At 41.0% G+C, this 13,445-nt stretch overlaps 1 protein-coding gene across 2 annotated transcripts in view; it reads left to right on the top strand.

Moving 5' to 3' along the window:
• dym (dymeclin) overlaps positions 1 to 13,445 on the top strand; it is a 49,900-nt gene that overhangs the window by 2,285 nt on the left and 34,170 nt on the right. For both annotated transcript variants that reach the window (XM_069710785.1, XM_069710786.1), the window contains exons 3-8: positions 332 to 384; positions 623 to 716; positions 2,095 to 2,231; positions 2,949 to 3,021; positions 5,237 to 5,362; positions 6,684 to 6,823. In XM_069710785.1, coding sequence (XP_069566886.1) covers positions 332 to 384; positions 623 to 716; positions 2,095 to 2,231; positions 2,949 to 3,021; positions 5,237 to 5,362; positions 6,684 to 6,823 — 623 coding nt within the window. The remainder of the gene's footprint in view (positions 1 to 331; positions 385 to 622; positions 717 to 2,094; positions 2,232 to 2,948; positions 3,022 to 5,236; positions 5,363 to 6,683; positions 6,824 to 13,445) is intronic.

Below are 13,445 nucleotides of genomic sequence, written 5' to 3' on the forward strand. Positions count from 1 at the left end.
GTTTGAAGTCAAACGCGTCACAAAGCGAGGGAATCTGCAGAGGAGAGCCGGGGCAGATAAACAGCGGGCTGATGTCTGAATTTTTGCTCTTTCTGTTTCTAGTTTATTGTAGAAAGACCTTAAAACAGGGTTTATCATCCAAAAACCTTCACCAATGATTTAAACAAAGAGAAATATTGTCGTTATGTATGCGTTATTATGCTATGATTTTACTGGTCTGGCCCACTTGAGATCAAAGTGGGCAGTATGTGGCCCCTTAACTAAAATGAGTTTGACACCCCTGCCTTAAAGTGTTCTCCTCTCTAACTATTGTTTATTTCTTTTTTAACAGTGGAGACTCAAAGTTACTGGAAGAAGCTGTCATTCCACTGGCCAAGACCCTCAGTACGTCGGCTATGATACATAAAGCTTCAAGTATTCATATTTTTTCGCTGAGCAATACTTTAGTTAGGATGTCCCAGAGAATATCTACAGTATTTCTCTGGATTTTTATTTTCACTGTTAAATTCCTCTTGTTGTACGCATTCCCAAATGATCCTTTTTTTTTTTTTTTAAAGGTTTCTCTTTATGTTGAAATCCGCTGATGATAAATTTCTCTCCTCCATTTCTTTTTCTTCCCAAGTTGAAAACAATCCCAGAACGGGAAACTTTAGCGCTCTCGTGAGAATCTTCCTGGGAAGAACCAAAGAGCTGAAAATCTCGACAGAATGTCAAGAGTGAGTATGAGACCCTGAGATAACTTTTCTCTGATGATGGACCCGCTGCACGACACTTATTGTCTGATCACAGACAGGGAACACCACTTTTTTTTTTTTTTTTTTAGGAGAGAGAAACACTGAAGTGGTTGCACTTTTCCCATGAGAAAACTGCTGCGGTATAACCACCAGCACGCATGGAAATATGCTGCACTGACAGCCGAGCTCCATTTCCGCAGAGATTGACCCGGCCCAAGTCACCGAAGGCTTCGGCTGGGAACTCTTCATTCATAGCGGCCGCAGTTATTGCTCCCCTTCTACTCCCATCTCACATTTCATGACAGGTTTGGTCCCAAAAATCTTCAGTGTGACATAATTGGCGTGCAGACAGACAATTTGTGGGACTAATTAGACGCCCCTGTGTTGAAACATCGTGGCTTACGCTGGATGATTCCAGTCATTTATTTTCTTCATTTCTTTCTCAACAACGTTTTTCCTTCATTTCGAAGGAAGCTGCTGCTTCCTTTCAAAAAAAAGCAGAATTTTTGCAATGGGAAAAAAATATGATCTGACCTGAATGTGTGTATTTTTGTTATGTTTTTGCATCATCACAATGTAGTCAAATGAAAGCCACCTGTCAAACTGGAAAATATTGTGATACTTTGAGAAACACAGGCAGGACACAATGCGAATTTGACCGTAATTGGTAACTGGTTGTGCTTGTTCCAGTGGAACATAATGATTACAATGTGATAAAGGGATTATCCTTCGCTCCTCTCCCTGAAGGTTTGAGCTCTGGGTGCAGACTCGCACTCTCGGGCTGACTTGTTTACGAACATGCTGCGTCCCAAGTGAAGGGACGCGAAGCTGCTGTCGAGCTTCCTGTTCATTTTTCTTTGCTCAAGAAAGGATCTTACTTAAGTTAGCAGAAAGAGGCAGAGTTAGGTGACCTTTCAAGTTGTTAGAAAGATTTTGATTTATTTTTTTTCTTAAGAATATGTTCATAATGTTCGGACTGCATTTTTATCTTCATCAGGGCTGACCTTTATGCATTTCACACCTGACAGTAACATCTGTTTTTCCCGTATCCAGATGTCATGTAGTGTAATGTCATTCTAATTGTAAATGGGACATTGGAGCAGTTGTAGTCTAGTTTTCAGGAAAATACATCAAGGTTTTAATCCCTGCCACTTTGTACCACAGTATACTGAGCAACAATGAATACTTGGAACAGCATATTACTGAAGACCATACATGGTCGTCCAAGCTTTCCTAAACAAATGGCAGGTCGCCAGCTTGTAAATGCCGCACAGCATGTGCCCCTTCACATCCTTCACATCTTTCTGTCTGTGTTTGACCTGGAATGAGATTGTCTTTACATTTTGGTTCTCCTCCGCAGTCAGCTGTTTATCTGGCAGGCCCACAACTCGCTGTTCATGATTCGCTGCCTGCTCAAGGTGTTCATCAGGGAGATGAGCGAAGAAGAGCTGCACCTACAGTTCTCCTACCAGGAGAGGGCACCAGGCTTCTGCGGAGGTGAGCTCCGTCATAGATTGATTTGGAGAGGGAAGGCTGTCACTGGGAGATTGAAAATGGGGTCACCAACTGAATGAAGAAGTCATCTTCAAAGGATTCAGTCATTATGAGTTGTTGTTGTTGACTCGCAGCTCTTCTGTCTAAAACAACAGGGAAAGTGCCTTCAGAAAATGTTGTGCATTTTTACATTTTAGTGTACGTCACACAAAAATCCACATCATGCTGAGGAATCTTAAAAGTATGTTGCTCCCTGTGATTATTATTATTATTATTATTATTATAATAAGGCTTATTATGTTGCATAATAACAAAGGTTTAAAACTTCCTTTTGTAACTAAAAAGAAATTGACTTAAATTAATTCATAACTTTAGATGGGTTTATCTGTCCATTTATTTCCTGCTGCTCATCTGGATCCAGGTCACGTTAATTTAATTAATTAAAATCTTCAGGAATTATTGTTCTTAATTGCTGGGAAGTTCTGAAAAAATATGGTTTAATAATAAACAATTCAAGGCCATGTTGTTACTACTGGTTTCCCACCGTGTTTTCATATTTATATGATCAAGTATTTAATGCATGTGTTTTTCCTCTGTACAATGAGCATTCAAATAGGGAGGGAAGGTTAGAGGTGTAGTGGGAGATGGAAAGAGTATCTATGATCAACAGGAAGCTGCCATATATGTCTCGTACAATAACTCCCTCAACCCCTTGTGTAGAAACAGGGAACGAGGACCTCCTCGAGGAGCTGCTGTCCAACCTGGTTCACCTGATTGTTGAAGTGCCGCTGCTGTAAGTATCTCCCATGTTTGTGCCTGTATGAATGTGTGTGTGAGGGGAAAGTTGAATTAACAACCCCCACCCCCTGCTGTGCCGTGAATACACTGAAAAGGTCAGTCATGCAAGAGTGATAGTGAGACGTTTGTGCAATATTATCTTGCCCACGCTGGCCTTTCTGTCCCAAGACGTTGAATTAGTAATGAGACAGGTGATCGTTCAGGATCGCATGTTTGAAATATGAAAATATCCCTTTTGCTCCGTTTCTCAAGTCTATCTTACAGTTTGTTTTCACTGATGTTTTAGTGCCTGCGATGTTAGTCATTGAGCAGTTAATGAGAAACAGTTTGTGAAAAGTTTCTACGTGTCGATCTGTTTTGCGTGCTGCGCTTGCTTATTCGCTTCTTGATTCAGTAACCAGAAGAAGATGAAGTCCATTATGCAACCTGCCAAAACAACATGCCGAAACTGTGAGCTGGCAGCATGATGAACTGGGAAGGGAAGTAGCTGAAGAAAGTAAACAAAGAGAGAAAGTGTTGATTTGTTTTGTTTTTTTAGGGGAAGAGAAGGGAACACAATGTTGATGCTATCCTACTTTAGCCGAGCATATTTCACTTTGTGAAAAGATAACGCGGCCGAACTGCAGTTGTTTTTATTTTCATCGGCGTAGATCTCGGGTTGATTTTTAAACTACTGGAACAGCCTTTAGCCAATTGTCATCGACCACCACACGGCTAATGCTGTGCGCCAAAACTCATCCATCTATAAACAACATACAGCCCTCCCACCGCTGGAACTGCATTTGCTCTCAGGCTGTCCACACCCTTCAGAGTGGCTGAAAGCAAACCTTCATGTGAACAAAGTCTCCAGACTTTAATCACAGTAAAGACTGAAGCTGGGAACAATAGGTGGCCGGAGTCAAGGCTAATCATCCTTAATTCCCACTGGGTGGCGTACACGGTAACGCAATCCTAATGGTGAATGAATATTTGCGATGTGTTTACTTATCAATGGAATACATACATAGAAGGCCGTTTCTGAGCAGGAAATCTTCTCTCGAGCCAAAACGAGTTCACAGAAACATGACGGTTGGTGTCTAATACGTTGACAGATCATCCTCCTCTTCTCGTCTGTTGTGCGTCATTCTCGACACCCTCCTCCGCCTGTCTATCAGTCTACCTTCTCTCTCTTTCTCTCTCCCTCCCAGTTCCTCTCTCTTTCCTTTTCTTCTGTAGTCTCTGGACATCAAACCCTGGCTCTTGTATAAATGCATTCAGCCCTCCAACATTACTCATTGTTCCAAGCTTAAAGACTCTCCCTGTTTTTCTTCCCTTCAACACTTTGTGGCTGTTGGCCCATTTCCTCTGTACGTGCTCCTGGTTAGGAATTGAATATTACCATTCTTTTAATATGGCTTCCCCAAATCCCAAACAGACTCCTGCACCTCGTGTGGCTTTGTTTGACAAGAAAGACACTGTTGATGGTTATTTTTGTGTAGAAATGAAACCATTTTTCCGGTAATGGAGAGGCCGCTGTACATAATAAGGTTTTAAACTGTTGGTCAGATAAAACGAGCAATATCAAAGCATCAACTTGGACTTGGGGAAATTGAGATGGACATTTCTTTTAATGTTTTCACACATTTTTTAGAACAAATAATTTATGGCGTAGCCGAGAAAAACAAATCAACACTTTAAGCGAATATGAAAATATTCATTGACGTAAAGGGGGATAATGTGAGGAAAACACTTTGTCTGCACACTTGTGTATGCGTATCTTTAGAATCTGAATTTTTCATTCCGTAGGAAATCAATTATTATTCAAAGCAAATCATTTTTTATGTCTTAAAGGAGCAGTGTTTAGGATTGAGTGGTATCGAATGGCGAGGTTGAAGTCCAACTTAACACCCTTCATTTCACCATGCCCTTCAAACTGTGTAAGAGAATCTATGGTGGGCACATACAACACAAAAGGCCCTCTCTGGAGTCGGAGTTTGGTTTGTCCCTTTTGGGCTACTGTAGAAAAACATGGCTCAATGAAGTGCTCATTCTAAGGTAACAAAAACACGACGATTCTTAGTTTCAGTTGATTGCACACTACTTAAAACATAATTGTGAATATTTGATTCCATTTCTGTCAAACATGTGTCCTTAATTAGTTGTGTTTTTATGTTATAGGAAAAGATAAAAAAATTTCCATGAACTTTTCTTGTAACTATCTTTTCCTGTAGTGACATCACCTACAGCATCCTGTTTGAAGCCGTGTCCATGCTGCTGGTCTTCTTCTCCTATCAGCTCTTCCACAAAGAAATCCTCCGAGATGGATTAATCTACCAACACATCATGAAGGGACGCTGGTGAGAAATAAAAAATAAAAAACCTCATTTATTTTCCACCATAAATAGCTGAGATTAAAGTAAAAACCCTCTCGCTTGCCTCAGGAAGCGGGTCGACCAATCTGTCGACCACTTTTTTTTTGAACGCAATCCCAGATCATCTTGGACCTTCTCCAGTCCAATCTGACACTCTGATATAGTTGGCCTCTCTGTGTGTTTTCAGACAATCTCATCATGTTCCAAACAGCGTGTTCTTGTTCCATTCAGATGGTACTAAAGGAAAAAAAATGAAATCTAGCCTGTCTGTGATTGTGAGCGAAAACAAATTAGCAAGTTTAGGATAATAATAACCCTAAATTTCCCCAAAAATACAAAGTGCTGATACTTCCAAAAAAATGACTTGTACCCTATTTTCCTTAAATATTAAATTTAGAGACACGCTGAGGCACTGAATGTGTTTTGCGTAAGTCTAGTAGTCGTAGTTTGGATGGGTGAACAGAGGATGGAGGTAATTATCTTTTTGAGCTCTCGTAGCATAAGAGCCAAACAGGAGCACTTTGGATTAATGAAGAAAGGCTTAAGAAAGTAGCTGATGTCAGCAAAACAGCTGGGAAGGCCATTTACAATCATCTGGTCTGTCAAAAAGCAAAGCAAATACTGTGATATTTAATATACAACCAGTTACAGCTGATGTGACAGAGCACTTCATTGGCAGATAACAAAGCTGAGTTAGCAGGAGTAATGGAGTGGATTCATTTAGATTCTGCTCATATTTAAAAGAAATTCATGCTTCTGTTGAGCAGGTTAGAAACACTTTTAGACATTTTAAAGTTCACAAGACAACGTCAGTGCTTTTGCAGCTTATTTTTTTAGTGTTTAGTGTTATTTTAGAAATGTGAAAGGCTTCACATATTATACTTCCAGCTAAGGTTGAGGAACACAGTGGTTGTAGTCTTAAATCCTATCTTGATGAAAACCTGTTGGTTCAGCACTGACCTGATTTCAAAGAATAAAACTAAGATTACAGCTACAGGCTTCTCTTCTTAGATTTCATTCAGCACAGTCGTGGTTCCAGACATGTTTTTTGGTTCTAAAGATGTCGGCTTGAGAGCACTGAATGTAACAGTTTATTGCAGCATCTTACGTGTATAAAACTCTGCTCTCTTTGTGATGCAAGACAAATCCGATAATAAAATAAAATCAAACTCATATTCCCTGTGGTTTTTCAAGTGCGTTTAGGAATAAATATAAACTCATTTCTTAGATCTTTATCATTCCTGTTAACAGTAAAGGTTTCTAGCTTGGTCCTTTAAACCCGTCTGACTCTCTTTTTTTTCTGCAGTTTGTGTTTAACCAGCCGACTGGTGAAGACGCTGCTCTACAACTTCATCAGGCAGGAGAAGTGTCCTCCTCCCGCTACCCACATTTTTGAGCCGAAAGCTGAGGGTGGCTTGCTGTATGGTCTGGCGTCCGGGGTGGCAAGTACGAGTACACACATCCACACACAAAAACAAATGGAAAGAACAATAAACATGCAAAAGGAACGTCTTTTTTCGGGGGCAAATATTTGTATTGGTTTCGATCAAATTTTACTCACCAAACCAAAGTTACAATCCCCAGTTTTCATTTGCGGTATTACTTTTGGTTTTTATGTTGAAGTGAAGTGAATATTTCTAAACTCCTGTAGAAATTTTGCAAGGTTACATTCTTGTTCAACTTTGATCAGTTTCTTATTTTGTACTTCATTCTCCATAATTGACATTTTAGATGCACTCACCTTTGGGACCGCTAAAATGAAGCAGTGTCCACTTAAGATCCTTAGCCTCCATTTCTTGGCCTTCGTACAGACATGATTGTTGAGCATTTCATCTGAAGAATGACTTTTCTTTCTCAGATTGTTTGGTTGAGGTCACTTTTCAGGGCCTCCGCAGACATAAAAATGTTTTTAAGTATTTCTCAAGAAAACTTTATGACTGTTTACCGGCTGCTTGCGTTTCTGTGTCATCACACCCACTCGTGTTGCTCACCCATTTTACACTTTTCTAGTGATGCTGCTACCTCCCTCGCATCAAAATTGAACTGCTTGATTTAAATGATCAAACTAGAAGTGGCGGTTAACTTACAGAAATAAGAGTCACGGTGTAAAAAGAATTGAAATTGCTGGTTCTTCTCCTTTTTCTCTCTGTAGCCAGAGATCGGAAGAAATATAATTAATCTGAGAAGGCAAAGTTGGAGCCATGCGAATTGTGATGAGTCAAAAATGAACATGAGTATGTTGTGCGTATCAGACTGGTAATGTGTGTGTGTGTGTTTTGAATGCAGGTTTGTTTGAGTGTGAGAATAGGGCTTGGTTTCCCTCATGGATAAATGCTCTTTGTCGGTTGTTGGTGGCAGATTCCTATCAGTGAGCCATCACCATTCAGCCCAGCCTGTCTGTCTGTGGCCAGTGATCGGCTCGATGAGTTATGGTGCCTTGTCCTGTTCTGTAATCCCCTAGAGCCTGTCTGTCTGCTGCCGCCTCCCTTATACACACACGCGCAGACCAACAAAGACACAAGCTCTCTTATGCTCAGAGCTCAGAAACAACACTTGTTTTCTTTCTCTGTCTCCGTCCTGTATGTGTACAGGCGTTTGCAATTAACAGAACACACAATAAATGGGTGTTGTTCTATTCCAACAGTAAATATCAGAATTCATTCCTTGAACTTCGCAGCATTAGCAAACATTCAGCTAGTTTGGTACATACATTTTATACCTATAGATGAGGTCATGGTTAGGACTGCTCAGCCTGTGAAAACAATTGCATCTTGTCCTTGGTTTCTATATTTTTTTTTTAAGTCGTAGAAAGTAACCCATCAAGCTTGGCAGTAGAGATTAAACAAAGCTAAGAGTCTTGAGCCTTGTTAGGCTGTTCTGCAGCATAAGAATGCCGAGAGCTGAATTATAGCATTCAGGTTCAATCGGTTTAATTTAAGGACAGAAAAATACACCTCGGGCCAATGTCAGTGCTATAAATTTACAGTCATTTGATCTTAGACACATTTCAGTTTGAACTTTGATGATGATGCTCAAGGAATCATGAAAGGTATTATAATTCATCCTGTTGGGATCATGAATGTCTTTCACAGCAATCCATCTAATGATTGTTGAAACGGGTAACTTAAAACCACAAAAGCCAACTTTATTCTCGTGCTACTGTGGAAGAAATGTCAGGGCATCACCAATCAATGTTTAACACCTGGTAGTAGCACACGTTCTGTGTGACTGGACTTTTCATTTTTCTCCTTTTCTATCTTTTATGAGTCTCACATATTTATATAAATGCAACAATAAGACACTGGCACACCACCAACTTTGTTTATATGCAGCTTATAATAAATGAATAGACTCTTGACTTGTGTAATCCACGTCATTGGATGTGAAGTTTGAATTAACATTTTAAAGTTATATTATTGTTGGGAGGTAATGCAGTGCAGAGCAGTCTGTGGTAAAACAGTAAAAATCATAATGTAACTTGACGAGAATTTAATCCAGAGTTGATGTTTACATTGAGAGATTTAACAACATTAGCAAATATCAAGACTGTACTGGTTTATTTTAAAGCTACAGAGAGATCAATGGAAACCATTGTTTATCACAGTCTGTGGAAAATGAGAACATACTCTTCCTCATCTTAGTTGCAAATGAAATCACTCGCGGCAACACATTTTGTTTCATGGATGAGCCGGATATTTCCCAGAACCAAACACTGGTCGTTGGCAAAGCAAAGTAGTTCTTGATTTCCTTTCCCATTTTAATGTCTGGGGGGACGGATGTCTCTTCCTGTCTTCCTGTCACACATTCTGCTGTCTGCGTCTGAGCAAGTGTCTGCAGGGGGATTATCACCCAGACTGGCAACTCCTCTCCTCTCCTCTCCTCTCCTCTCCTCTCCTCTCCTCTCCTCTCCTCTCCTCTCCTCTCCTCTCCTCTCCTCTTCTTTACATATATTACATACGTCATCACAAATACCAATAAGTGTCCTTATAATAATATAAACCTTATAATTTTAGCAGCCTGACATTTGCTACTTAGCACAAAAAAAAGGTACAACCGAAGGTACTGTCGGTATAAGTATTGTACAAATTCAAATTTTGAATTTTTGATGTAGCACAATGTTGATGGAGGTTGTGTATATGAAACATTAGGGGATTGCCAAAGTTGTGACACTTGTGTGCACGTCTGCACCAACTTTCAAGGCAACCCATCAAAAGATTGTTGCAATATTTCACTGGAAGCCAAAACTGTCACTGTCACGATTATCCAGCGGACTGTTCAGTCTGGACCGAAGTGGTGAGTCATCTGACCGGCGCTGCAATCCAAAATGATATCTAACAAAAAAATTCTTAATCGCACACACACACACACACACACACACACACACACACACACACACACACACACACACACACACACACACACACACACACACACACACACACACACACACACACACACAACAATCAGTTAGTGAGAACTCCACCATCACAGACACCGTGTTATGTCTACATGCGTGTGTCGTTGCTCATTATTAGTCAAGCACACTTACCAGGAAAAACGGTATATTTGTGGTTCGTACTGGGAACTGCTGTCACGACTTCGGTATTAGTGTTGGAGGGTTTGTTTTAGTGATAGCTTTTTATTATGATTATAATAATGTGACGAAGAAAAGTCGGTGGAATGTTCTCATATGTTGTATATGTTTATGTTAGAAAGTATTTGGCTAAAAGGGCTTTGAGCTTATTTTTCTATTTGTGGGGGATTATCAGAAGAGTGTGTTTATTTATTGTCTGTACAGCATGTTTCCCCCCCACATGCATTTTTTTGAATAATCATCATGACTTTGGCATACGTATGTGTGTGTGTGTGCGTGCGTGCATGCGTGCGTGCGTGTACTTGTATCTGCGTGCTCGGCCAAAGCTTTGGCCCCGAGCCCTGATGTCGTATTTCATTCTCTGTTATGCAAGTAAATAAGTAAGTAGCACATTGTGTCTGTCTCTGTTCACCAGCCGTCCACGTCTCTGTCTGCACTGAAGCACACTTCATGTTCTCCGCTGTAACTGTGTGCAATAGATGTCAGCTGGCAGATGTAGATTTAAACTGCCTGATATATTTGATTTGAATATAGAAATTGACTCTGTGCCATCAGTGATGTTTGTGATGGATATTATGCAAGACAACAATTTGGACATTACGGCCTTCTGTCCTGCAGCCAAAGCTTAGCTGTCTGTTTTGTCTGTTCGTGGGCACATTGAATGGATTATTATAGACATCTACTGTGCATACACGTTCGACTTTTAAAGATTTGTAGATTGTGAAGGGTTTTCAGAGAAGAGAAGATGAACTGTATGTTTTAGAAACGGGGCACAGACGTGTGGCGTGTCTCACAGTAGGATGCCTTCAATGCCCCAAGTCCTGATCCTGATTTCAGTACCAGCCTCTCTGCCAGTGCGTGACCTTCTCTTTTCCTCACTTTCCCTTTCCCTTTCCTCCTCTTCGTGTCCTCCTCCTCCTCTTTTTCCACCGGGCAGCTGGCCAGGGCCGGAGCAGCCTAAGCAGTGTAGCATTATTGGGTTTATGTGGTGGGTAGGCAGACAGGCAGAGGGAACCGAGCCAGACGGATAACAAACAGCACCCACCAAGGTAAAATAAAGCTCTGTGTGTGTGTGTGTGTGTGTGTGTGTGTGTGTGTGTGTGTGTGTGTGTGTGTGTGTGTGTGTGTGTGTGTGTGTGTGTGTGTGTGTCTCTGTGTGTGTGTGTGTGTGTGTGTGTGTGTGTGTGTGTGTGTGTGTGTGTGTGTGTGTGTGTGTGTGTGTGTGTGTCTGTGTGTGTGTGTGTGTGTGTGTGTGTGTGTGTGTGTGTGTGTGTGTGTGTGTGTGTGTGTGTGTGTGTGTGTGTGTGTGTGTGTGTGTGTGTGTGTGTGTGTGTGTGTGTGTGTGTGTGTGTGTGTGTGTGTGTGTGTGTGTGTGTGTGTGTGTGTGTGTGTGTGTGTGTGTGTGTGTGTGTGTGTGTGTGTGTAGGAAATGTGTCTGCCAGACCAGGCTCCCTGACACTGCTGGGCCAGTCGCTGTGGTGCCAGTGATGAGATGAACGGGGCTCCGTCACAACTTGGCCCTCCCTCGCTAGATCTTGTTTTCTCTCACGCTCACTACTCTGTCTGGCCAGTAGAAACAAAGACGATTATCGTGTGTGTGTGTGTGTGTGTGTGTGTGTGTGTGTGTGTGTGTGTGTGTGTGTGTGTGTGTGTGTGTGTGTGTGTGTGTGTGTGTGTGTGTGTGTGTGTGAGAGAGAGTGTGAGTGTGGAGGGAGACAGACTGACCAGTGCAAATTATGTCATTTCTCTCCTGAGGATTTCTTGTTGTTGTGAAAGCACTTTGTTGATGTCCTTTTACAACAGATATAAACAAATTTCTTCCCCTCATCAGTGGAATTGAATAAATGTTATACACAAATGTTGGAGTAGCTCTCTACTGGCCATTAGTGAATTTAGAGGCACACCAACATATAAACACTCAGGGAGAGCGAGGAGAAACTATTTGAAAAGCTTTTACTTCACTGTTTATAATTGTTTAAAACTTACAAGTTTCTATCTCACATGATCTTCATCAGACTTTGTTCTGTCTCCTTTTTATTCCCATCAGTGCCACTTAGATCTCACCTGTCATTTTCTCCCTGAGTAAAATTTTGTATGCAGTAGGATGCCTATATACACGAGGCATATCACCCCTTTAATGGTTTAAACTAATGTCTCATTGTACACTTTTCTTTTTTGGTTCAGTAACCAAAAAAAACAGGTGTCGTACTGTCTGAGCGATCACGATGATTTGTTGTCATGACTCCTACATCAAGGCGAGAATGTGTAAATGCAGCCAGAGATTTATTCTGCTCTTCCAAACTTGACCTCTAGATGGCAACAGATCTACTTGGCTTCCCCTCGTGTTCAGTAGCTGGTCAGTTTGGAGCTGCAGCAGCGACACTCACACTGCCTCTCACCAGAGCTTGCTTCGTGCATTCTGTCTGGCTAGACGTGCAGGAGCCACAGGCTGTCATCTGTGTACCTTAGTGTTCATGTTTCTCGTGCTTCTCGTGATGCCTGAAAGCGCCAGCACTTCAGTGGCTCTGTAAGAAATTCTCTCAGCTCTCTCTGATCTCCCAACAAAAAAAACTAACCCCACTCCAGTTGGCCTGTAGTTCCACTTTCTCTTTGTTCTGTGGCGCCGTCTATGTTGTTTCAAATTTCAGGTGCTGCAAACCATTGTGCGTGACTCTATTGTGCCCACTTAGGCCTTGATTACATCAGTCTGACTGCACATACTCTTTCACAATTCATTTCCCAGTGAAATATAAATCAGTTTTAAGGCTGAAGAACTGTGAGAATACTTTAGTACGTTCTATGAAAAGGTTGACATCCACAGCCTAATTGCTCTTCTTCACTGAATCCTACTCGAATTACAGCGAGCTGCAGTTCTCCATCCAGTCTTGAAACTTCTCACTGTGCTGAAGTCCTACGTGGAGAGGGGTACTTAAGATAGACAAGTGGCTGTAATTGATATTTTACAATGACGGTGGGTCAAAAGACACTGTGAAAGGAGTCTCTCATAACAGCTCCTTGTGTCCTTACAGAGCTTTATAGTCAGTTTTAGCTCATTGCTAACTCACATACCCAAGTCCAACTCACAGTCCAACTCACATATGTACTGTTTTGGTTCATGCTCACAACTCGCAGCATCATTATTGGTTTCAACTAGAAACTGTTTAGGTATACGTAAGTAAGTTATACACTGATCTGTGATAGGTCAGTATCGGCCGATAAAATGGGCAAACCAATAACTCAGTCAGCTTATACTATGCAGTCTATTGTCTCGTGGAGAGAAACATGATTTTAAATGATAATGTTGCTTTGTAACAGCTGAATGTGTAAATATGAAACTGTTTGACGAGTTCAAATAATAAATAACAAAGTGACAATACCAAAATGTATTTCAATACCAATCAAACATTTATTTTAAAAAGGCAGCACAAGCACAGTTGTAAAGAAAAAGTCTTCCACAAAAATATTGGTTTTAAT

This window comes from Brachyistius frenatus, unplaced genomic scaffold, assembly GCF_029030835.1.
Source record: "Brachyistius frenatus isolate BFR_SWC_R1_liver_20210118 unplaced genomic scaffold, ASM2903083v1 Contig_94, whole genome shotgun sequence".
NCBI lineage: Eukaryota > Metazoa > Chordata > Actinopteri > Embiotocidae > Brachyistius > Brachyistius frenatus.